Below are 25274 nucleotides of genomic sequence, written 5' to 3' on the forward strand. Positions count from 1 at the left end.
AGGTAAGTTTTATTGAATTTAATCATTTAAAAAAAATTTAAAACCAAAAATATTTTTTTCGAACTTCTAGCGTAGAACTATATTGCGTACATTACATAATCAATATAGACATAAAATAAAAAATAATGTTTACAATTTAAAAGTACGTGTTTACGTATTATACGCAGACGAATTTATATGCTATATACATGCTATAGCACGTTCCTCAGAAATGTATAGTTAAGTAAATGGACACTTCCAACGAATTGTGAAGTAAACAACTAAAAGAATAAATTTGAATGATGTTAATTTTTGATATTGATCTTTTGATAAAAACGCTAATCAAGGGTTATGTATAAGTTAATAAATTATATGTCACATTAATATATTCTATGAATTAAGTAAATTAAAAAAACATAGGTAATGCATTTATTTTGATTTCAATATATACATTAATAGATGGAATTACAATTTGCAAAGAATCAATAAAAAAAAATTTGGTTTTTTACAAGTTTTAAAGTAAACAAAACAAAAACAAAATATAATTAATTTAGAAGGAATAAATGTTAAATTGTTAATTAATTATATTATAAATATATTACATAATTTATTAAAAAAAATATATAATTGAATATTTTAAAAATAAAATAAAATTGGTTACATAAATTGTAAAAGATTAGACAAGAAGTAAATACTAATGGCTAAAATTTTATAGAATACAACCATGCACTCGCGAGTTCGGAGTTATACAATATTATTAAATCCTACTTTTCCGTATAACGTCTAAGATTTCAATAGAAATTCAAAAATAATATTTGGTCCATCTTTTTGCAAAATAAAATTATGCTACATTTTATTATACATTTAAATTTAAATGTCGTTTACCAATCTAGAAAACCAATATACCTTCGTATACCTAATACTTAGCATTAATGATACCTATATTATGTTAAAATTAAATTCAAATTATTTACCTTTAAATATGCATTCAAGTCTCCGAAATTGATGCAACTGTAGGTAGAACGCAACACAAACAATTTATGTAAATGCGCACTCTCGTGTTTTTAATTATAAGTAAATTTATACCAAACGAAAATATTATGTAAACACTAAAAAAGTATTACTTCACTTAACGTATAGCATAAACGCCGTGATTCGAACAACAACAACAATAATGAATGGAGCCTAATACGATATTAACTACGTTTAAGCGAATGTGCATGATTTGATTGCAGTTTTAGTACTGCTGTCGGTACTCGGTAGGTAGTTTATAACCGTTCGTACCTACGTCGTTGTACGACTTGTTGTAGTCATCGTCACTGTGACGAAATAGTCGTGCAACTAGATAATGTTGGCAGTGTTGGTATACCGGACAGGAAATAAAACGAAACAACAATACAATCATACGCTAATAATTGTTTTTTTTTTCGTGCTCAAAGGATTTTTTTTATTCTATTTACACTAGAAATGCGTTATATACCTATTATAGTAAACGCTACACATCATAATTGCGGTATACAGCTGTTATCTTTACATAACTATTTGTGCGTACACATTGAAAATGTAAACAGTAACTATTAGGTACCTAGGTGGCTATAACCTACTACTATAAGCACTTGCAATTAGGTAGTCAACAATGAACACAGAGTTTGATCGATATTTGGCCTATATTATAATATTATATATCTGACATTTTTATCGAAAACCGCATTCGTCTTTATACTGTATTACAGCAGTGTTGTATCCGTTATAGGATACCCGGCTACATTTAACACCAAAATAAGAAACTGCAATACTATGACCGAAGTTACAAATAATAATATGGAAACTTTAAGGGAAGGATCGGCGGCGAAAGACAAACGAAACGAAACAGACGTCACATTAGAAGATAAAACTTTAGTTGAGGTAGGTGCATTTACTATTCTACTATAAAAATATATATAAATTATATACTATACCAGATACCTACAACGAATTAAATATAGTGATAACAAAGTCCTGGCTTACAATTTAGATTTAATTTTCTCATGAAGTGCTGCAAAATGATTTTTTTTCAACATCAAACACTATTAATCTATATCATTATTTCAAAATTGAATTTGGCTAAGAAGAATAAAATGGTATTTGGTGTACTTACCCATCCTGCAAAATGTAGACTATACCACGATATAGATAGATACATATTATACTTCGCACTTCTATAAAATTTAAATAATATTATGTAATAAAAATAAATAAATATTCGAAATATATTCAATAATCTTAAATCATCAGAATTTTAGAAAAGTATTTTTCTCCAAAAATGTATAATTGTTAGTGCAGTCTTGTCAGCAAACTTTAGGGTGAAAAAAAATAATAAGTATAAAATATTAAAATTGCATATTCAAAAGAGTCTCAATCATTTTCAATGTAGTGAGTTATAAGTTTTCCGTTTGAAGAATAATACTTACATTTTAACTATGATTTCATTTTGTAAATTATTGGTAAATAAATAAATATTTTCAACAATTAACATAAAAAAAAATATCCATTAAACATGTGGTAAATTTATGTTAGAGCAACATTCAACGCAAAATAATTTTATCAAAAATAATTTGTACCTACATTACTTATTATTTTATGTTCAACACAGTAGCTATTGACAATGTTTCTGAATAACAATTAGAACTATAGTAATTAATAGAATATAACTCTACGATCGTAAATTATACTCCAGTGGTGATAAATGTACTTATTTTAATCTCACAAAATAATTTACCGCAGTGGCTTGGTGTGGCGAGCTGTGTGTAATCAGTCACGAAACGTGTTCTGAGTGTACGCAACAGCCGATGTTACTAGTTCTTGGATGGGTGACTACCGGGTTTTTAGTAACAAATCCTTGCCACACAAACGCGTGTTCAATCCAACCGCATCCTCCCTCAAAGTAATAGGTTAATGACCTCAGTTGTCAAAGCCATAATTAAAAAAAAATGTTATCACAGTACCAAAACTATTATACAACTTTTATAAGGTACTTTAAGAAATAAATCTAAAATAACCAGAGAACTTACCCTGCTATATGCGGTCTCCTGTGTAATCTTGTTATCAAGTAAGTACACAGGTCACTGTAATATGTAGGGTTAAGTTTAAAAAATCCTTATGCAGTGGTTACGCAAAAAAAGGTTATGTTTACAGGTAGGTATAGTATCCAATTTCGTAAAAAATTAAGCTTTAAATACCAATGAAAAATAATTTAAGTTTCTGTAAGAAGAACTTATGAGGAACATTGAATGATATTTTCTAGCGTTATGTATTGAAAATTTAAATTAAAAACATTATGCATTTTTAACTACAAATTAATACGAATTTTTTTCTTGTTTTTGTTATTGATCGAGGAATAAGACTTATTCTCTCAATCGAAACGAGATGAGAGAGCAAAGTTTATCCTATTTATGTATACAAATAATATTATAATGAATAGTTCTTACTTATTAGCTATATAATATAAAATATTATACAATCAATTATGACATTTCATTTAATTTCTGAGAAAAACGAAAACATATTTTATAGTTACAATATAGCTGGTAGGTTTTTCGCAAATACCTACCACTTAATTTTTCTATTTGAAAACCCTTTCTTTATTTAATTATTTAAAAAGGCCATAAAGTGCTAATACTAAAATATACTATGAAACTTTACTATTAGCAATTAGCATAAACATTAAAAGTAAAAAGTAAAATTTGAATTGATTTTGTCTTGGAAAGAAGGTACATATAATATACTACTATAGGTATAGCCGTATAGGTACAGCAGTAAACCCATATATTTTACATATAGCAATAATTATTATCTACTATTTATTAATTGATGAAATGACAATTTCTAAGCAAAATAATTAAATAAAATGCCGATAAATTTAGTGTTTATGTTAGCAGACAGCAGTGGTGGATAGCTATAACCATCAGGGTTGTAAGCTGGTAATCTAGTAAATCACATATCAAATTTTCCTGTGGAACATTTTACATTTTAGAGAGGGATAGTTAAGACAATTGGAAAAACTAATATATTGATGCCTGTTTTGTTTAATTTAAATCTTGTTACTTTTTTCATTAACGATATTTATTCTTGATAAAAATACTATTAAGAATATAATATTTTATTTACATAATACGAAAATAAAAGGGAATAAAATCAAAGGGCTGGAGTCCTATTTAATATGGAAACTTAGCCCTAAATTTTTCGTTATTATGTAAGTACTGTTTTCAAAAATTCGAAAAACATACTTTCGGAAATATAAGTTTCACAATACCATAAAACATTAAATACCTACATACAACCAAAATTATGACTATAATTGGCCCTAAAATTTAAAACTATGATTACTCTGGAAGAAAAATAATTTTGCGGAAACGAAAAATCAAACATTTTATAATTTTGGTGGAAACGATAGTTGGCAAAAACGAAAATCTAGTTTTTGGCAGAAACGATAATACACGTCCCATTCATCAGAGGTAAATCACCAAAACCTATGCCAAGTTTATGGTTTGCACACTTCTTACTTCAATTAAAACTTACCTCGAGTCTTGACATGACTTACTCCATTTCGGCACTTCCTAGTTCCTGTAGTTTTCAGTGTTTGCACATAACATATACGTGATAAGCGTTTGATACTTTGAGTACCATTTTTGTTTATTTAATTCGTCTTATTTTATACATTTGTACGTTCCGAATAATGCATTATGCATGGCAAAATAGATAGCTGGGATCATCTGGTATATATATACATATATTGTATCTAATTTATGTACGTTAAAATTACACTTTAATTTAATAATGAATTATGATTTTTATATAATACTGTGATAATAATAATCAATCAAGATTTGAGATGTTTCCAATAACTTTTTTATTAGTTCAATTAATAATAAAACTTCTAATAACACGATTTAGGTATAGATATATAACATGATATAATATTTGTATACATATCAATTCGTTGACTGCAGCTTAAATATTTTAAAATTTGAATGATATCCATTTCCGGTTATTAGCCCCCTAGTGCTTTGTACACATTGATGGTCGAGGAACCTGCACAATCGGATGACAGTTCAAGTTACAGTATGACGTTGAGCGAGTTTGAAGAAGACAGATGGTATAATCCGACATCGTTTTCTGATGACGCAGCTGAAATAGAAAGTATCCAGAGATTGATTAAATACATACGAGTAACAATATACCTACAATACCTAATCATATCATTAAATTATTATTTAAATATTATCGTTGTACAATTGACTGAAGGTAGGAAATCAAACGGCTACAGCAATTGCATTGGCTGCGTTGGTGGACTACAATCTACGTGACGAGTCCACGCAAAGTATCGTGATTAATACCGGTGGTACAGAGCTTTTGATCAATTTATTAGAGACCGACCACAACGAATGCAGAGTAATGTTGTATGGATTAATAGGACGTTTAAAAACTGTTTTATAGTCCATTTAAGCTTTAATTGTTGGCAATCTAATTAGAGCATACCAAATATGTTACAAATAAAAATTGATTTAACAATAACATATAGGTAATATAATTTATTTTTTCAATTAGGTATTTATTGAAACATTTAAATTAATTGTTTCGAGAAGACGTTTTTAGTGTGTCTTAACTAAACAACTTTCAAGATAAATAATTATATAACAAATTAAATATATTCAAAATAATGTACAAGTGTGCACCCGGTTAGTAACTTTTTAGTTAAAATAAAATACAATTTTTTTTGTGCAAACCAACTTAATATTTTAATATATTTGATAACTTCAAAATCCGAATCGCTATATTATTAAAGAAGATTTACCTTATCGTAGTTAATAATTATCAACTTGTTTTAAGTTTTTGTTGGAAAATAAATATTAACATCATTTATAATGTCATTAAAAAAAATTGAGTCAAATGATTTATTAAATATACATAAAATGTTTTTTTTTATTTATCTACTATTGAGGTATGAGCAATAATATATTATAATATAAAATATTTTGATACCTACGTAGCACAATATCAATATACCTAATTACTAATTATAACAAGTGTATTCAATTAAAAAATTTAGGGTTAAAACAATAAGGTGATTTCAATGTGTGTATGTGTGTGAATGTGTGTTTTTAGCACGGTGCACTAGCAGTATTAAATGAAATGTCATATATGTTGGGTACTAGAAGAAATCTGACAAATTTGGGTGCCATTCCAATTTTAGTCAAGTTATTGTCTGACCGATCAGTAGACTTACAAATTCTCTCAGCCGAGACTCTAGCTAACGTAGCAAAAATAAAAAAAGGTCGAAAGTTCATACGAAAAGCGGGTGGTATTAAATTAATGGTAAATGCGCAAATAAACGAACTCATTTATTTTTATTTTGTAGTATTTATTGTACTTGACTGTACCTATTTAATGACTGCTGTAAATTTACATTTATCGTGTGACAGGTTGACTACATGGATGTACCGCATCAAGTCTTAAAAACCGAAAGTGAAATGTTACCTGTAGTTCAACAAAAGTTATTTAGTCTGTTGTGCAATTGTTCAAAAGCATTGTGGTCGATGTCTAAATCGGATAAAAATAAAGATGTGATGCGACGATCTGGAATCATACCGGTAATGGCAAAGCTATTGACCTCGGTGCATGAGGATGTTGTCAGTTCTATTATGGGAATTATCGTTAATTGTGCAACACAGGTAGATAGGAATTTTACGACTATAATCAAACGGTGCGCGATATTGAATTAATTTTCATTGAGCTCGAAATGAAATTGTAAATTTGCGCAGCCAGTGTTTCGTACGGCGATCAAAGAGCAAGGCATGTTGGTCGATATATTAAAACTGTTGAAGAGTCCGGACATCGAAATGATGAACAACGCTGCCACCGTAACGTTCAATGTGAGTGTTTATTACTTTTATAGATCATAATAATTTAAGTGTGTCGGACAAGTATACGCCTTTTACAAAATGGTGACGATGTATAGTGTGCCGAGGACCCCGAGAGCCGGAAACTGATCAAAGAACAAGGGGGTCTAAACTCTTTGGTAAACATTGTCAAAGTGGAATCGCACAAGTGTGAAATGAAATTAATGGAAGCCGCTACGGGTGCGATATGGAAATGTTTAATGAACCCGGACAACGTGAAACGTCTGGAAGACATAAACGGTATACACGTTTTAGTAAAACTATTGGACTCCGACAGTGAAGATGTGAGTGCGAAATTTTAAAATATAATGTCATATTATATTATTATAATGATATTATAGTATGCCTACCTATGTAGGCTGTTTGAAATCAATAAATCAGTCTTCGCATTCGCTTTTTATATACCTAGGTAATCGCCAACACCGTAGCGTCTTTGGCGGAATGCACGAAAATAGGACGCAACAAGATCGCTCTGAGGGCGGCCGATGGTTTGGTACCCATAATAAAGCTATTACAAGACACCGGCCATGAGAGGATTCTCGTAAACGTGTGTCGTGTGATCGACAATTGTGCGTCTGATCCACTGTGCATGGAACAAGTGGTTAGCAATGATGGCATACGTTTAGTATGGTCCATGATGAAATTTGATTCCACTCTCGTTCAATCTACGGCGGGACATACGTTGGTAACGTTGCTTAAAAATACAAAAGTAAGTTCACGTTTTATAATATTATACTTATTTATTTTTACCAGTTGCTGAGTACGCTGGTCAGTATATTTTATTATTTATATCTTACGAATAATAATTAGCTCCCTCGTGACTCATTTACTAGGATTTCAATTTTGATATATTTCGAACAATAAATTTAAGTATAATTTCAACTAGGTATCTATTGCAATTATTGTATATGATTAAAAACGATTTTGAGCGGTGACTGTCTATCATGTATATCATGGCCCACATGTCTACAAAATAATTCACAATTTTGAGGAATTTTGTCAACATGTTTAATGTTTATTTAAAACTCTTACAAAAAATTGTAACTACCTATGCATTTTTGATAATTTTTAATTACTACAAGAAAAGTGGCGAAGAATTTTGTATTACATTTTCAAGGGTTTTACTCACAAACGACAATTTTATCACACGTCATAATGTCTAATAAAAACTAAAATACGTAGAAAATGTCAAATGTCTACAAATAGGTAACTCAAATTTTTTTGAAAATTGTATCATTTCTTGTATAACAGTATTTTTGAACATTTTTTTTAATAATTTCAAGTATCTTCTTGATTTAGTCGTTTTTGAATTGCAATAAAAAAAGAACAAAACTAATTATATTAACTAATATTTTAGATTCTGAGTGGAACGATGAATGTATTGATTTTACAATGATGTGTGTTTTTTTATTTTTTTATTATTTTTTTTTATTTTTTTATTTTTTATTTTTTTATTTTTTTTATTTTTTTTGTGTCTGTGTACACGATAAGTAGTCGAAATAATGCTTCGATTTTCGACTTCAGTATCTCGTTCGATGGGAAAGTGAATATCGTTGGTGCATTGGGGAGGTCAAAATTTAAATTTCCCAGTGGTTTTCAAAAGCGCCGGGAAAAACAAAAGAAAAATTAAGGAAAAACGGGAATTTTTACGCAAAATCGATTTTTCACAAAATTGAATTTGGTTTTTGGTGTAACTTTAAAAAAAATTACCGTAGATACATGAATTTTGACTGATTGTTTATCTTAGCATCTTCTATACACCATAACATTTTCAAAATATTTTGATGTATTTTGAGCTCTTTACGGACATTTTTATTTTCCATTTTTTTTTAGTTTTTTTTCTAAAAATATCAATAAAATTTTATTTGTTGGATAAAAAAGCTTGAAAATTTAATAGAAGGCTCCTAGTATATTGTTTCAAAGGCAGATGAAAAATATTAAAAATCGTTAGTCACAGTTTTTTTTTTTAAGCATTTAAAGTTCAAAAAATGACAAAATATGGAAAAATCACGAAAATTTGCAAATTATTTCGAGTTATAAATTCATAAAAATTTTTCTTTTTAAATCTAAGATTTTAAAATGTAATACAAGATTCCTTATAGGATAATCTACCTTTACCAAAAAAAAAATGTCTATAAGAAACTCAAATTAAATTTTTATGGGCATTTGAAATTCATATTTTTACAACATTTGATATTCACTCGATTTCTTACGTAACGATTTTCTTATTTTGTTGTAATTAAAAAACGAGTGACTGTAGAAACTTGAAAATTTCACTGAATGTTTATATTAGCATTTTATATATACGATAAAATTTTTAAAATAATTTGACTCTTTTTGAGCTGTTTACGGACATTGTAAGTTTTCAATTTTTTTAGTTTTTTTTTTCTATAAATATCAATAAAGTTTTATCTGTTGGGCCAAAAAGTGTATAAATTTAATACAAAGCTCCTGATATATTGTTACAATATCAGTTGAAAAATATTAAAAATACATAGGCACAATTTTTTTTTATAAGCATTTAAAGATCAAATTTTGACAAAATTTATCAAATTTTAATTTGAAAAATTATTTTGTACTTAAAAATTTATAAAATGTTCAATTTTTGTATCTAAGAATTAAAAATTTAAAACAAGATTCCACGTAAGTAATTAATTCTGTTACCAAAAAATCTAAAATATACATTTAAACAGTTTATTTTTATAGTCATTTTAAGTACAAATTTGGACGAAATTACATATTAAAAACCTAGGATAACTCTTTTAGTTATTTTGTTGTGATTGTATAATATTATTCGTGGGTACTTGAAACTTCTAAAGTATACTATTATATATCTATGATTTTACCACGGTTTTTTGTTGATGTATAACGCGTTATAACTTATAAGTACCTAATAGATATTATGATATGATTAATTTGGAATTTATTATAGGTACCTATTATAGGTCAATTTTTTTTTAATACCATAGATAAGTATATATATGTCTAATACATAGACTGATATACCGTCTCCGCTCAGAATCGTTTTTCTTATACAGTGATATTATATCGTTGAATTCAAATTTAATACTGTCCATTATACAGTGACCCACTTCTAACCTACTGTACAGCAGAGCGACATCCACTTACCCACCTTTTTTTAATTTTACGTGGGTTTGAAGTTTAAATTTTGAAGAAATCGCATCGTATAGGTAACAGAAAAAATGTAACGCTTTATCTTCAATCGATTTTAGTTATTTTGTTGTATATTAATCACACCTGACACTATTTTTACTATATTACGCATAATATTCTATAATCTCTATACCTATTACCTACACAAAGTAATTTTCAAAATATTTTGTTAGGTACACTAATTATTTTAAGCTACCTATAAGGCCATAAATCATACATAGGTAGAATCTATATATTCACACTATTCTTTAAGTATGCGGTACGCCAGTATTAACTTAAATTATATGAAAATAATCGATTCAACCTACAGAATTAAGAAAATATTTATAATTAGGTTATTAGGGTTACGATGTTTATGAACTTGAACATTCTCAAAAATGCATGCAATTACGCACTAAAAATATCAAAATAATATGCTTTTAAAACCTTTAAATATTACATTATAAAAAACGTTAAAAATTTGTTTTATTCATTATTAATTTAAAATACGATTTGAATTATTAATAGAAACGACACATTACGAATTAGCGTATTAGTGTAAGTTATGATACCAACAAAAATATCTAGGTACAGATGGATTAAAATATATTATTAATCACGTGCGTATGTTATTTAAAATTTAAGAAGACTGATCTATGGCAGTGCCACGTGGGTCACCAAACAGTGACCCGGTGACGAATTTTATTCAGCCTGCACACAAGAAACAAAAAAGTAAAACCGAGAATATTATTGTACGTTCTATTGTTGTAATTTATCATTTTGTTGATTGGTTTTTTCCGACGTCATTAATTTTATTTTAATCGTCCGCGAACGATTAACAAATTATTTATGTATAAATATTATTTGGTAACATCTGACCTACAAATTACAATGTTTAAAATGTACAGAAAGTGAGATGTATTGACGAATTTGGTCGAAATTTAAATTTAAAACGTTTATAAAAAAAATTGCACTTATGTATCTTTAATATTTATAAATTTCTTTAATATAAATTATGAGTTTTTTTAGTCAACAAATTTAAAATGTCTATAAATTACTCAACAAGAGTCAAAATATTTTGAAAATTGTGTCATGTGTACTGTGTAGACAATTATAAAATAAACTATTTATGAAAATGTCAAGTATTTACAATTATTTGTGGACTGAGGAAAAATAGTTAATTTACAAATGAATATCCAATGTCAACAAAATTTGAACCTTCCAACACACATAAAAATAAATGTAACATTAAATAATGTTTTTTTTTTATCAAAGGGGTTTTCTTATATTTATTAGTTATAAATAAAATCTGATAAATATAATCATTCATTTATTTTTCATTAATCATACAACAAACGGTTATTATGAACCCTTAAAAACAAATCCACAATTTTCTATACACAAAAAAAAAAACATAATATAAATAAATATTTGTTACAAAAAAAAAAATCAACTACAAAAAGTAATATTAATAATAGTAATAATAATAATAATAATAATAATAATTATATAAATAAAGATTATACAATACATCAATAGTTTTAATGCATTTAGAAATTCATACATTAATATATTTTGATAAGTATCAATAAATGTTTATAGACGGATGTCAAATTGACTTTGGTTTTACATAATAGTTGTTTACTTTTATATTTTTAAACAATATCATATTTCTAAAAAAAGAGTATAATATATTAGCATTAAGTTTATATTGAAAGTACATAATTGATCATATCAATGAACACAGGTGTATACATTTATAATATTGACTATCTGAATGATATCTAAATTAATAGTTTTTGGAATAATTTTGGTATGCTAAATGTGAGTATTTTTTGTTTTGTGTAATAAACATTTAGTTATAAGTGATCACCATGAACTACGGAATGTGTTAGTAAAAAAAAATATACATGTCTGGAATGATATAAATATACTAGACTCAAGTCCAAATTATTCATAAAAGATTTGATAGAGCTTATACATAGTATTTTTTCACCTTGGTCAAAAAACACTTACTTATAAGTAATAAGAAAGAAATCCTACATATTATTTTATAGCTCGTGCCTCAAGTTTAGAATGTTTATATACATTATATTTTCTTAGTAGTAGACACTGAGTAACTGTTAGAATTATTATGTTACCATGAATTTCATAGTTTATGAAATTATTTTAGTCTTAGAAGAATTCTAAATCCAATAACTATGTGAAAAATTTGAAATTATAAATATATTAGAATTTACTGTTTAAATTAAATTGATTAGGGATTACAAAATAAAATCATGAAAATTCTTAATAATCGAAGAAAAACAACATTAACTTAGTGTATTAACTCTTAATTAGTTTTAGGTGCTGACCGGTCATTGACAGCAATAGACTTTCTTAACACCATACCTTTCCTTATTTGTTCCATCAGTGAATCATGACATGTGGCTGGATCCACAATAGAGTGTCTGGCAGGAGCAATCCAACGTCTGCTTAACTTAGGAGACCCACCTGTTGTTTTAGGTTGCTGCTGTAACAGTCTAGAGCCTAAAGCTGCCATAAATCCAGTAACTGGCTCAGACGAACGGCTATTACAGCGATCAGCACTCGTTGATCGATTACTCGGCGTGCGGCGCAATAAAATAGGACTTGCAGGTGTATGATTGAGTTGCGTTAGATTACGTACAGTTTCGGCCACATTTCCACCAGACGATTTACGTTGATGTGTCATGGGTTCAGAATACACTTTTTCTGACGTTAAAGATGTTTGTGAACGACTTTGCTGACGTTGTTCAGCAGTAATATCTAACAAAAATGGCGGTGGAGGAGGTAGATTTTGTACTGAGTTGTTTAAAATGGACGGTGTTCGGCGTATAGGTGGAGGTGGCTTGTTGCTTTGTATTGAAGACCGACGACACAGTGTACCGCTTTTAAGACTGGAATAACCTGAAAATAAGAATAAATAAATAACAATACATTTTCTTATTTAATTTGAATGAAAATAATATATAAATAAAAAAAAAAAATCATAATCAAATGTTAACAACATAGAAATCATGTGGGGTTAATATTTCAAAACAATATTTAAATATAAATATTTCTAAGAAAAATCTGAACACAAACAAATTGAACATGCAATTTACTACTGTACAACAAGTTACTTTGTTAGTAATACATTTTTATAAGTTTTTTTTGTTAATTTCTAATTAATGATCAAATCACAAAAATATTTGTATAATTAAATGCATTACCTAATCATTGTTTTTATGGTTATGAAGATTACGATGGTTACGAGGGCACGGATTTATTTAAATGCAAATTGTATTGTTTTTACTTTGCTTTCCAAGCACCTATTATGTTTCATACATCAAAGATTTAAAAAATGAAAGTTTTATTCTGCATTTTTTTTTTATATTTTATGAGAATGGATAAAATTTACCATTAACTATCTCAAAAATAAGAAAATTGTATACATTTTTTAGTTACATTATATCATTTTTACCTATGTACCGTAAAAGTGCCTGCAGCTGCACAATGGTCTGACAAACAAAATTGTTATCATGTGCTGACATTGTATATAAATATATTATATTATATTATATGTTTCTATTGTTTTATTTATGACTTGCAACAATTGCCATAATGCTGAATTATGTGAAACAAAATATAATAGAAATTGTTAATGAACATTATGTTAAAAACAATTTTAAGGGCATTTTTGTTGTTTTTTATAGTATAAATTCAAATCCTAGAAATGAGTTAATAATTATAAGACACATTTCAATTATTTCTTAGTTTTAAAATTCACAATTTAGAAGTTAGATACTTTAGATTCTGAGTGAGATGACGAATGTATTGATTTTACAATGATGTGTGTTTTTATATTTTTATTTTTTATTTTGGTGTCTGTCATCACGGCTAGGGGCAGTAAAACTACTTCAATTTTCTTCAACAGTATCTAATTTGAAGGGAAAGTGAATCTAGTTGGTGCATTCGGGAGGTCAAAATTAAAAATTCCCAATAGTTTTCAAAAGCGCTGGGAAAAAGAACATAAAAATTAAGGGGAAACGGGAAATTTTACGCAAAATCAATTTTTTCACTGGTTGTTTATATTTCCATTTTGTATAACATGATAAAATTTTCAAAATATTTTAATTTGTTTTGAACTGTTTAGGGACATTTTCAGTTTCCAATTTTATTAGTTTTTTTTTTGTATGAAGGTCAATAAAACCTTATTTGTTGAGTAAAAATACTTGAAAATTTAATACAAGGCTCCTACTATATTGTTACAATGACATTAGAAAAATATTAAAAATCCTCAATCACAGTTTTTTTTTATTAACATTTTAAGTTCAAAAATTGACAAAATATGGAAAAATCATGAAAATTAGTAAATTATTTTGAGTTACGAATTCGTAAACATATTTATTTTTAAGATTTTAAAATGTAATGCAAGATTCCTTATAAGATTATCTACCTTTATCAAAAAAAAAATGGCTATAAGAATGTCAAATTAAATTTATAAAAGCGTTTGAAATTCAAATTTTTACATTGGATATTCACTCGATTTCTCATGTAGCGATTTTCTTATTTTGTTGTAATTCAAAAACGAATAACTGTAGATGCATGAAAATTTCACTCAATGTTTATTTTGTCAATTCTTATACTTGATAATATTTTGACTTGTTTTGAGCTGTTTACGGACAATTTCATATTTATTTATTTTTTATTTTTCTATGAATATCCATAAAGTTTTATCTGTTGGGCCAAAAAGTGTAAAAATTTAATACAAGGCTCCTGATATGATAAATATGACCTGATGAAAAATATTAAAAATACATAGGCACAATTTTTTTTTATAAGCATTTGAAGTTCAAATTTTGATAAAATTTATAAAATTGAAAAATAATTTTGTAGTTAAAAATGTATAAAATGTTCAACTTTTATATCTAAGGATTGAAAATTTAAAACAGGATTCCACGTAAGCAGTTGATTCTGTTAGCAAAAAATCTAAAAAATACATAAGCACAGTTTATTTTTAGAGTCATTTTAAGTTCAAATTTGAACGAAATTTTATATTAAAAAACCTAGAATAACTATTTTAGTTATTTTGTTGTGATTTTATAATATTATTCGCGGGTACTTGAAACTTCTAAAGTATACTATTATATATCTATGATAGTATCACGGTTGTTGATGTATAACGCGTTATAAGTACCTAATGGATATTGTGATATGATTAATTTTGAATTTATTATAGGTCATTTTTTTTTTTTCTATGAATATCAATAAAGTTTTATCTGTTGGGCCAAAAAGTGTAAAAATGTAATACAAGGTTCCTGATATATTGTTACAATAGCAGTTAAAAAATATTAAAAGTACATAGGCACAATATATTTTATAAGCATTTAAAGATTGAATTTTGACAAAATTAATCAAATTTAAAACGAGATTCCACGTAAATATTTAATTCTGTTACCAAAAATTCTAAGAAATACATAAGCACAGTTTATTTTTATAGTCACTTTAAGTTCAAATTTGGACGAAATTACATATTAAAAAACCCGGAATAACTATTTTAGTTATTTTGTTGTGATTGTAAAATATTATTCGTGGGTACTTGAAACTTCTAAAGTATACTATTAGATATCTATGATAGTACCACGGTTTGTTGTTGATGTATAACGCGTTACCTAATGGATATTGTGATATGATTAATTTGGAATTTATTATAGGTACCTATTATAGGTCAATTTTTTTTTAATACCATATATAATATTATGTCTTATACCTAGACTGACATACCGTCTCCGCTCAGAATCGTTTTTCTTATACAGTGATATTATATCATTGAATTCATATTTAATACTATCCATTATAAAGTGACCCACTTGTAACCTACTGTACAGCAGAGGGACATCCACTTGCCCACCTTTTTTTATTCCTAATGTTAAGGAATCTATTTACATTTTAAATTATCAAGTTTAGTTTCTAGTTAATTTCAAAATTGTTAAAAAAAAATAAAAAATTAAAATAGGTATTATATAACTATTACAAAATCACTGCATCGGGAATACATACCCAACGTAGATACAGGCCTTACACGTTCTTTGATGGCACTAATATTTCGACTATCCAATGTACAATATTTCAGAAGTGAATTTTCCACTTCTATATAATATACAAACAAACATACACAAGCAAGCACAATAGAATTAGATGAAATAAGAATGATATAAATTACATGTGATTTGTAAGCATTACATATGGACATTTTTCATTTAGTCTCCATTATTTGGTCTCTAGAGCAGAGTTTCGCAAACTAAGGGTTATGATTATATTTTTAGTGAACCACATTAAGTTTTAAAATATAAATATATATTTATAAAAGAAAAGATTTATTTAATATTAGGGATGGGCGGATACTAAAACCGATACTCGATATCGGCCGATATTGGTGGTATCGGTTTTTTTTTTAAAACGATATATGAACCGATACAAAAAAAAAAAAAAAAAAACAAATCTATCAGCATAATAGCATTGATTATAAATTTTAATAGTTAAATGTAAAATGATGATAGTATTTCAGTTGATAGTATCGGTGATATTTTGATATCGGTTCATTGTTTATGCTGAAAATGTTGGTTTTCAAATATATCGGGTATCGGTTTTTTATCGGAATATCGGATATCGGTAAAAAGTGGTATCGGCCCATCCCTATTTAATATATAAATACGAGTAAATAGTCAAATGAATATGATATAGTATTTTCTGAGTACACATTGATATCCAAATTTAGTCATATTTTTATTATTGAACATTATCCACAACAATAATTTTTAAGTGTACCAGCAACGTGTCACCATGATTTTGTTAGACTAAAAGTAATTGCAAAGATAGGTTCTTTAACTCATAACTCAACAACAACAACGTTGTGAGTCGTTAAAATTTAATATTTTCCAAAATGGGTGGTAGTGTAATACCGTGAAAAGTTTAGGAACCTCTGATCTAGAGAATAGTAGTTTTGATGATATATGAAAATACTATAATTCTCTATGAAAAGAATTAAATCAAACATATTTACATTTTATTTTGATCAATTATTTAGTTTATAAAATAGTCGGGGCTATAATATCATCTTTCTGATGATAATAATAATGAAATAATTCTATAAATGGTTGCATATAATATATTAACTTGATAGCTGTCTTTATGTTATTATTGACGCATACAATTTGTTATCAAAGATGTATGATGTATAATATATTATATTATTATCTATAGGTATTTTCTGTCACTATAGCATAAAGCATGTAGTGTTGTAAAAGTATACATTTTTTGTAAACATACACCTATTTGATAACTAATTTCAACACATACCTCAGTTTATAACACAAAGACAGCCATCTAGTTAATATATTGTTGCTATAAAATGTTTCATTACTATGATGATGATATAAAATGATAAGTCAAAAATACAAATACCTAAAGTAATTTATCATAAATTAACATTAAGGGTTGAAAAGTAATTTGTTATAAGAACCGAAAAATGGAGACAAACTAACAAAATTTGCAGAGGAAAAAAATAAATGCCCAATAATTAATGATATACTTTTCAAGTCATATGTTCTATATAGTAGTAAGGAATGTGCAACTATTTTACTATTTTTTTTTCCAAATAAATTAAATATATAATATAATCACCTTCATCAGGAGTGGCATTTGATATTGCTGTTTGACTACTATAGCCGCTTGAAGACTCTAGAGAACTCTCGCTAGTGCTCTCCTTTCGATCTCCATCACTCTGTGTTTAAAAATGTATATATTATATATATTTAATAAAATTAATGATGATAGTATGAAAATTAAAATCTATCCAAAATATTGGCTCAACAATATGTATTAATTTTTTTTTTAAAGTTTAATATGTTTTTTTGTCTACATGTACGGTGGTATAGCTATACAATTGGCCGTGGCCAATACCAAAAGACAGATTTACTTAGAAAATAATTTATAGTGTTGTTTAAGTAAGCAAAACCTTTGGATAGATTTGGACATTATATTGCAGTTTATTATAGTAAAAACACCAATAAATTACTTTCAAATTTACAATTGAAGAAGGCTCATTATGCTGTGAATTTCTTTCTTGAGCTTTGTTGGCAGCCATACTAGCTAGTTCATGCATATTGACATATGTTGGTTGAATATATTCTAAACAAAATACATAAGAATATAAATTATAAAAATCATATGCATTATACAATAACCAAAACAAAAATAAAACAAAAATAATGGACCATAAGAAAAAAATTTGTTGCATATCAATTTAAAATTATCATTTAAATAGTAAGTTAGGTTTTAAAATTTAGATTTTGGGTAAAGATTTAATTAAAAGAATTACATTTTTAAGACACTAAAAGCATATATTTAGAATGAAATTGTATGAATATTGTACTATCATTGATAATGAATATTAGTATTTAAAATCAACTATACCTACTAACCACTGAGGTAAATTATTATTCTTAATTCTCAAGTCAGTTTAACCAGAAAAGTTTGAATATATTCAAACCTATAAATGTTTGAATTGTGTGAAAAGAAGTAATACACAACAATGTAAACCCAATATATTCATTGTTTAACTCTGAATTTAAGAAATATGATGAATATGGTACAGTGATGCGAGCCCCTTGACTTTTGGTTCTACAATAAACTACACCAGAAGATGTGTTATATAAGGTAATAGAAAACGAAAAAGAACATCTCTAAAGTACTATCTGTATACAATTACGGCTTCAACATTTTCATTTTGATAAATATAAAAATTGAATTGTGTAATCTATTGTACAACAAACAAATCCTATATCTATTCAGGATTTAAGGGGGGGCTGCAGCAGATGAAAAAAAGTGACTTTTAGACCAATAAGCTAGACAAGTTGGACAGATTTTAATTTTGAAAATGGATTATGATTGATCAACAAGTTTACTAGGGAATGATCGAGGCGATTCTGAATATATTTTTTTCCAGCTGTGATATCCAAGAATAAAAATATGATATTTTTGTATTTATATTATTCATTATGACACTAACAATAATTGGAATATTCAAAATCGCCTCAACCATTTCCTAGCAAACTTGTTGATCAATTATAATCTGTTTTCAAAATTAAAATCTGTTAAACCAAATTCTTCCAGTTTTGTCTAGCTTATTGGTCTAAAAGTCACTTTTTTATTCATTGCCTGGAGCCCTCTCCAGTCCCTTTAAGATTTATTTTATGATACAAAATTTAAATATATTGAAAAACATTGTAACAAACAAAATTGATGTTTAGATTGGTCAAATCTACATTAGTTTTGATTTTTGACAAAACCTGCTGCAGCCCCCTTAAAAATGATTATTCATTGTTTTTACAGATAATGTTAACATATTTTAAAACACAATATAAAACCCCAATGAATAATTACATATTCTACAAAAAATTGTATAAATTATTATATTACAAACTACTATAAAATATATAAAAATTAAGAATGGAAATATTTCAATATTTAAGTAATATTATAAAAAAATTGTTTCTGTCCTCAAAAATTTAACATACAAAATGTGTGATTATAAGAACTATACATTTTTTTTTTTTTACAAACCAATTGTTTTTAGTGAGGTTGGATTATAACTTTTGTGCATATCTCTGGACGGGACATCGGGGACATGAGCATAATCGTCTTGTGGTGAGACAACAGGGGTTTTATCAATAGAAGAAGAATCAGGTTGAAATGTGTACGCGCTAAGGGCTGGCCGTTGATGGTGGGCACCACCTGATATTGTGTGTGGTCTTGCATCATTCATAATGGCTGACGCAGCACGTTCAAATTGCAATGTTTCCTGAGCATTGGGCCATGTGCCACATCCACCTTCAGAACTGGCAAATGGTGTAGATGGTGTACTGCTTCCAGCACTGCTACTATTGGAATCAGATGAGTTAGGAGCCTAAAAGTAATAAAATATTAATATAAAATAAATTATAAAACAACACCTAATATTAAAATTGTACTTAATGGTTCTAAAAAATATAATACAGGGGTAAAATTCATTCAATAGCCTTTCATTTAGGCACTCACCTTTGAGTATGATTGTTGTTTTGTATAAATTGCGTCTTGGGATGTAAATCCCGAATCACGAGATGAAGCACTGCATAATCTACTAGGAGGTAAAGGTCCTTTGTAACGTAGCTCGTTGGATACTGGCTAAATTACCAACCACACACACACACACAAAAAAAAAAAAAACATGCCAAAATAACTACATTATATGAAAAATAAATAAATAACAAAAATAAACAATTATTTTTAAATAACCTAGTACCAGAGTTTAAATAAAAATAATAATGCTTAAACAATACAATTTGCATTTAATTTATGGTTGTCGAGCTACTTTAGTATGACAAATTTCTATAGCAGGTTAAATTTTCTTAAAGTAGAAAATCTACTCGATTTGTAAAATGTTGGAAATAGAATGTTTTTGGTTAATGCCCATTCATATTTTCCCATTAAGTAATTAAAAGTATTTTTTGATTATATTATGAATTATTCATCATATTAATAGAAACTAGGGATGGGCCGATACTAAAACCGATACTCGATATCGGCCGATATTGGTGGTATCGGGTTTATTGGTATCGGTTTTTTTTTTAAAACCGATATTTTAACCAATACCAAAAAAAAAAACAACCAAATCTATCAGCATAATAGCATTGATTATAAATTGTAATAGTTAAATGTAAAATGATAATATTATTTCGGTTGATAGTATCGGTGATATTTTAATATTGGTTCATTGTTTATGCTGAAAATGTTGATTTTCAAATATATCGGGTATCGGTTTTTTATCGGTTGCATATATCGGAATATCGGGTATCGGTAAAAAGAGGTATCGGCCCAACCCTAAATTAGAAACAATGATTGAAAAATAAATTATGAACTAACTAAAATTGAAAAAAGTTTTCAGTATAAAAATAATAGTACCTATACACAATTAGTTTTAAGTTTGCATTAAATATTGCGTTATTGCATTAATTTGAAATAAAATATAGTTATGTTTTAATTTAAGATTTGTACATTCAATTCTATTTCCTGGAGCCATAAAAAATTATAAATAATACTTAATTCAACTACAACTGTGCAATGTAATTAATAAAAACACAATGATGCTGATACATAAGAAAAAAAAACTCATGCCATTGTATATAATTTTTTTTGTGTCGATCAATGTCTGTCTGAATCAATACCTGAAGCAATGAGCGGCTCCAGTATTGATGGCTTGGTGAATGTGTACTGCCGCTAGACCAGCTGTTTATTGAATTGATGGAACACATACTGGATTTACGTGAACCCAACGAACTGGGACTACTTGGGGGTGTTTGGTGTGTCCATGACATTTCACTACCTTTATAGTCAACCAACACCTAATAAACATTAATGCATTAAAACCTTTACGGTATATATTTTTTAATGTTAAGGGAATTAGAAATAAATGATGTGCTGTTATACCCATAATACAAAAAAAAAAAATTCAATTTTAATGGAGTAAGTGTAAATGAAAGTAGAGGCATAATAAATATATAAAGGACATTCCATGTGTATCCTCCATACAGTAAAAAAACTACATACATCAACATGCTATAAATAAATAAAATGGGTATACATTTATTAATGTCACTAACATTGTTTATGAAATTTAATTTAATTGATTTTAACAGAAAAAGTATTTAGCATTACAAATTTGATAAATTTTTCTTCTTTTAAACATTACACAAACATTTTCATGACATTTAATTGAATTATTATTGGTCAATGTTCTGAAAGTTCTACTTGAAAATCGAATTCGTTCAAGTTTACGTTATATTTTTTTCAAAGGAACATGTTCATGTTCTTGTTGTGAAAAATGAATACATTAATTTGGCCGCTCATTTAATTTATTATTTTATAAATATTAAAAAAGTTGAATCAATTTTATAAAAGCTTTTTTTTTAAGTACCTATGTTATAATTAAATCTTATATAATAATAACATCATATTATACAATATTAGATTACCTATCTATACTACAATAAAATTAATTATAAAACAAAATACCCACACTTATACATCTAATAGATTAATCACTATTCTGTATTCACTGCATGGTTTGGTTATAGGGGTACCTATTTTATTGAAATCGAAGCCAAGTTGAAACATTTAATTCATATGCTATAAATTACAACAAATATTTCTGTTAGAGAAATGTTGTAGTTTCAAATTTAAATTGATAAGTCAAAATTGTCCCCTTTCTGTAGTTATTAGTTCATTTCATACTTCATATAATTACCATCAATTTTAAAAATATAACAAATTTTTAATATAAATTATTTAACGTAAGTTTTAACACACATAAAATAAATACTACATTTAGTAGCTCTTTATGTGATATAAATTATAACTGAGTAAAAAAAAATATAAATATTTATTGTATTGTAATATGATTATAAGAATTTGTTGATACCATTATTTAGAAAAAATTGTAATATTATACAACGTGATAATATCAAAAATAAATTTAAGAAAGTTATTTTGTTTGTACAATCTACAATTTGTTAAGTTCCTTAAAAATATGAATAATGTTCGTATTCGCTGTTTTTACTATAATAATAAGAGTGACGTTCACGTGCCATATGCAAAGTATGAATGTGAACGCGATTAACTGTTAGATGAACAGGTAACGTTAAGTTTTACATAAATTCTAAGTTCTATTAAATTATTAATTATAAGGTGAGTATTATATGTATTCTATAAAATTCAGACAATTAACGGAGATAAGATATGAGATAGAAATGTTATTATTGTTATACATTTGGAAGCATTCATTGCATTCAAAATATGTATAAGTTATTTATATAGTATAAGAACAACTCCTAAAAGTATTAACACATTTTAACTCCCCATAAAAATAATAGAAATAAACTTTCTTGACATTTATCGAATTTGATTGGAACATTGTATGACATTTAAAAGAATAGGTTTTTAAAAACATTATTTGTTTAATATCTATTTAAAGTTGCGGTAAAGTTGATGAAAATCTTTGAATTAAACTAATATCACTAAACTCATTTTGCTTTGAAAACTGATTTTAAATAGCATTTAATCTAACTAAATTGTCCTCAATTGAATAAATGAAATTAACACATGGGGCTGAAAAATAAATCAACTATATTTACCTGTTCACTAGCTGGAGGTAATGAGTATGGCTCAGTGGTATGTGCTTCTAATTTATCCATAACTTCTTGTAAATGAGATAATTCCATAAGCATGGCCACTTCTTCTTCCTAATTATACAATTTAATAGACAATTGAGTTTAAAACATTATACTTTTTTATTGTAAACAATTAACAAAATACATTGAACTTACAAGGACTGGTTTTAAAATTGTTACAAAAATACAATAACGACTTCGTTCTTCGATTAATGCTTCACGAACTGCTCTTTTTTCTGTTTCTTCCAATACAGCTTTTCTGTCAGAAACGTCTTGCAAGGCTTTGTGCAGCTCATTCATTTTAGCACCTTTGCGTGCTTTTTTTTGTAAGCGCAGTGTATCCGTAGACCGTTTTTTTAACTCAGCTCTGGCTTTTTTATATTCTAAAAAATGTACAGTAACAATGATTTAAATGAATAAAAAAAAGTTATTGGTAATAGTACAACCAGCACATCATAATTTAATAAATAATTAAAATTAAATTAAAGGTAACTGTGGTTAAAATTCAATTTAAATATAAATGTAACTGTGAAAAAACTGATACATAGGTATTTTTTTAATCCATTTGAAACAACAATAACTTTAAATATGTTTTTATTATGAAAAGGACAGAATGTCTTTTTATTTATGACATAAAATTATTATACCTATGTTTCTGGATTACACTTATTAATACATAATTTATTTATTTTTTTTACACATTTATTCAACACGTATAATAAATACAGATCACATCACTGATACCTACATTTATTTACGTAATTAATAAGTAATAAATAATAAATAATTTTTAAAATATATAATAAGTTTTATTACTTTAATTCTTTTTAGGGTTATAATAATAAATAAAACGCTTAGCAATAAACAAAATAAATCATCCTATAGCTCGTATAATATCAATAAATTGTTATTATAAATATATAAACCATGATTAAATTAAAATATAATAATTATTGAGAAAAATATTTCTAAATACGTAAGAAATTATCTGATAGGTTTTCGGAACTTTATATTTAATTCGAACGGAGAGAAAAATTGTTTTTACCTATATTTAAATTACCAAGAAGAATATGACGAAAACGGTCATCGGTGCGAATACTGGACGGTTATTAGTTTATCTCTGTGTGCTATTAGGTGGCCAGGTGGGTAATATTGTAATAAATAATATTCTTATTCTTTTTGCCTTCAGCCTTGGCTTCAGACTTCAGAGTCGTTTGTTTGGTGCGGATTGTTTATATGTTTTGAACGTAACTACGAAAGTGAGTAGGCATGGGTACACGAATGGTACCTACACAAGCCAAAAAAAATCAAATTATCTAAATCTGTCACCTAACATTTAACATTATGGAGATAAATAGCAATAATAAAAAACAAATTTTTTACTTTTGTCCTAGATACTGCGGGAGACGGAATAAGACAGGTGACATTGGACCCCTAAACACCTAATTTTCACCTCTGTGCACCGAAACCACACCAGGGCCGGGTGTGGTCTAATATAACTCATATCAACGATGCCTAATTTATTTGACAGAATTAACAGTGTTTATTCCATAAAATATAGTATACACCAGGCGGCCACAGACAAAACCGGTTTTGCTACGTAAATCTGGTGTCTTCTCTTTTGGAACAGGGTATAGGTATGTAGTTTATAACACTATATTACAGCCCGAAAGAGAACATGATATTGAATTTAACATAATATCTTTGAATAGGCAGTGGAGTATATTATATTCCATTATATTCTAATTATCCAGACATCGAGTGTTTCCACAAACAATTATAATTTATGGTAGGTACCTAGTATTATTATAATAATCACAATGGTATATCGTTTCTATATAATAACGAATTGATAAGTACAATTTTATAATGTCTATCAAAACTATTTTGTATAATATTATCTGTAACAGTAAAAATATGACTTGTAAACTAATGG

The 25274-nt window shown here is 27.1% G+C and overlaps 3 protein-coding genes across 6 annotated transcripts in view; 1 reads left to right on the plus strand and 2 right to left on the minus strand.

Moving 5' to 3' along the window:
• LOC100168953 overlaps positions 1–1328 on the minus strand; it is a 20210-nt gene extending 18882 nt beyond the window's left edge. Inside the window, exon 1 of the mRNA XM_001944689.5 lies at positions 954–1328. The gene's annotated coding sequence lies outside the window, so the exon portion shown is untranslated. The remainder of the gene's footprint in view (positions 1–953) is intronic.
• Positions 1329–1450: 122 nt separating this feature from the next.
• LOC100160076 (armadillo repeat-containing protein gudu-like) lies at positions 1451–8236 on the plus strand. The gene is made up of 9 exons (XM_029489998.1): positions 1451–1884; positions 5013–5186; positions 5263–5409; positions 6124–6333; positions 6441–6689; positions 6780–6890; positions 6977–7201; positions 7327–7626; positions 8201–8236. Exons 1-9 carry the CDS (start codon positions 1777–1779, stop codon positions 8234–8236), a joined length of 1560 nt encoding a protein of 519 aa, XP_029345858.1. The 5' UTR covers positions 1451–1776.
• Positions 8237–11380: 3144 nt separating this feature from the next.
• Positions 11381–25274, minus strand: part of LOC100575191 (protein MTSS 2) — a 39362-nt gene continuing 25468 nt past the window's right edge. The window contains exons 6-14 of one of the 4 annotated variants that reach the window (XM_016802058.2): positions 23495–23721; positions 23303–23410; positions 21338–21514; positions 20172–20297; positions 19869–20040; positions 18151–18263; positions 17757–17856; positions 16134–16223; positions 11381–12998 (exon numbers count right to left, since the gene is read on the minus strand). In XM_016802058.2, coding sequence (XP_016657547.1) covers positions 12403–12998; positions 16134–16223; positions 17757–17856; positions 18151–18263; positions 19869–20040; positions 20172–20297; positions 21338–21514; positions 23303–23410; positions 23495–23721 — 1709 coding nt within the window. In that variant the 3' untranslated portion in view covers positions 11381–12402. Of the gene's footprint in view, positions 12999–16133; positions 16224–17756; positions 17857–18150; positions 18264–19697; positions 20041–20171; positions 20298–21337; positions 21515–23302; positions 23411–23494; positions 23722–25274 lie in introns of all 4 variants that reach the window. The other 3 variants (XM_003242449.4, XM_008181882.3, XM_003242450.4) reach the window with 3 other exon arrangements.

This window comes from Acyrthosiphon pisum, chromosome A2 (assembly GCF_005508785.2).
Source record: "Acyrthosiphon pisum isolate AL4f chromosome A2, pea_aphid_22Mar2018_4r6ur, whole genome shotgun sequence".
NCBI classification, from domain to species: domain Eukaryota; kingdom Metazoa; phylum Arthropoda; class Insecta; order Hemiptera; family Aphididae; genus Acyrthosiphon; species Acyrthosiphon pisum.

Excerpts from the sequence above, each read along its gene's own strand:
- LOC100160076 (XM_029489998.1), top strand. The coding sequence starts at position 1,777 with ATGACCGAAGTTACAAATAATAATATGGAAACTTTAAGGGAAGGATCG. Across the intron at positions 6,891-6,976 it reads CTGCCACCGTAACGTTCAAT|TGTGCCGAGGACCCCGAGAG; the intron begins GTGAGTGTTTAT and ends GACGATGTATAG. Across the intron at positions 7,202-7,326 it reads TGGACTCCGACAGTGAAGAT|GTAATCGCCAACACCGTAGC; the intron begins GTGAGTGCGAAA and ends TTATATACCTAG.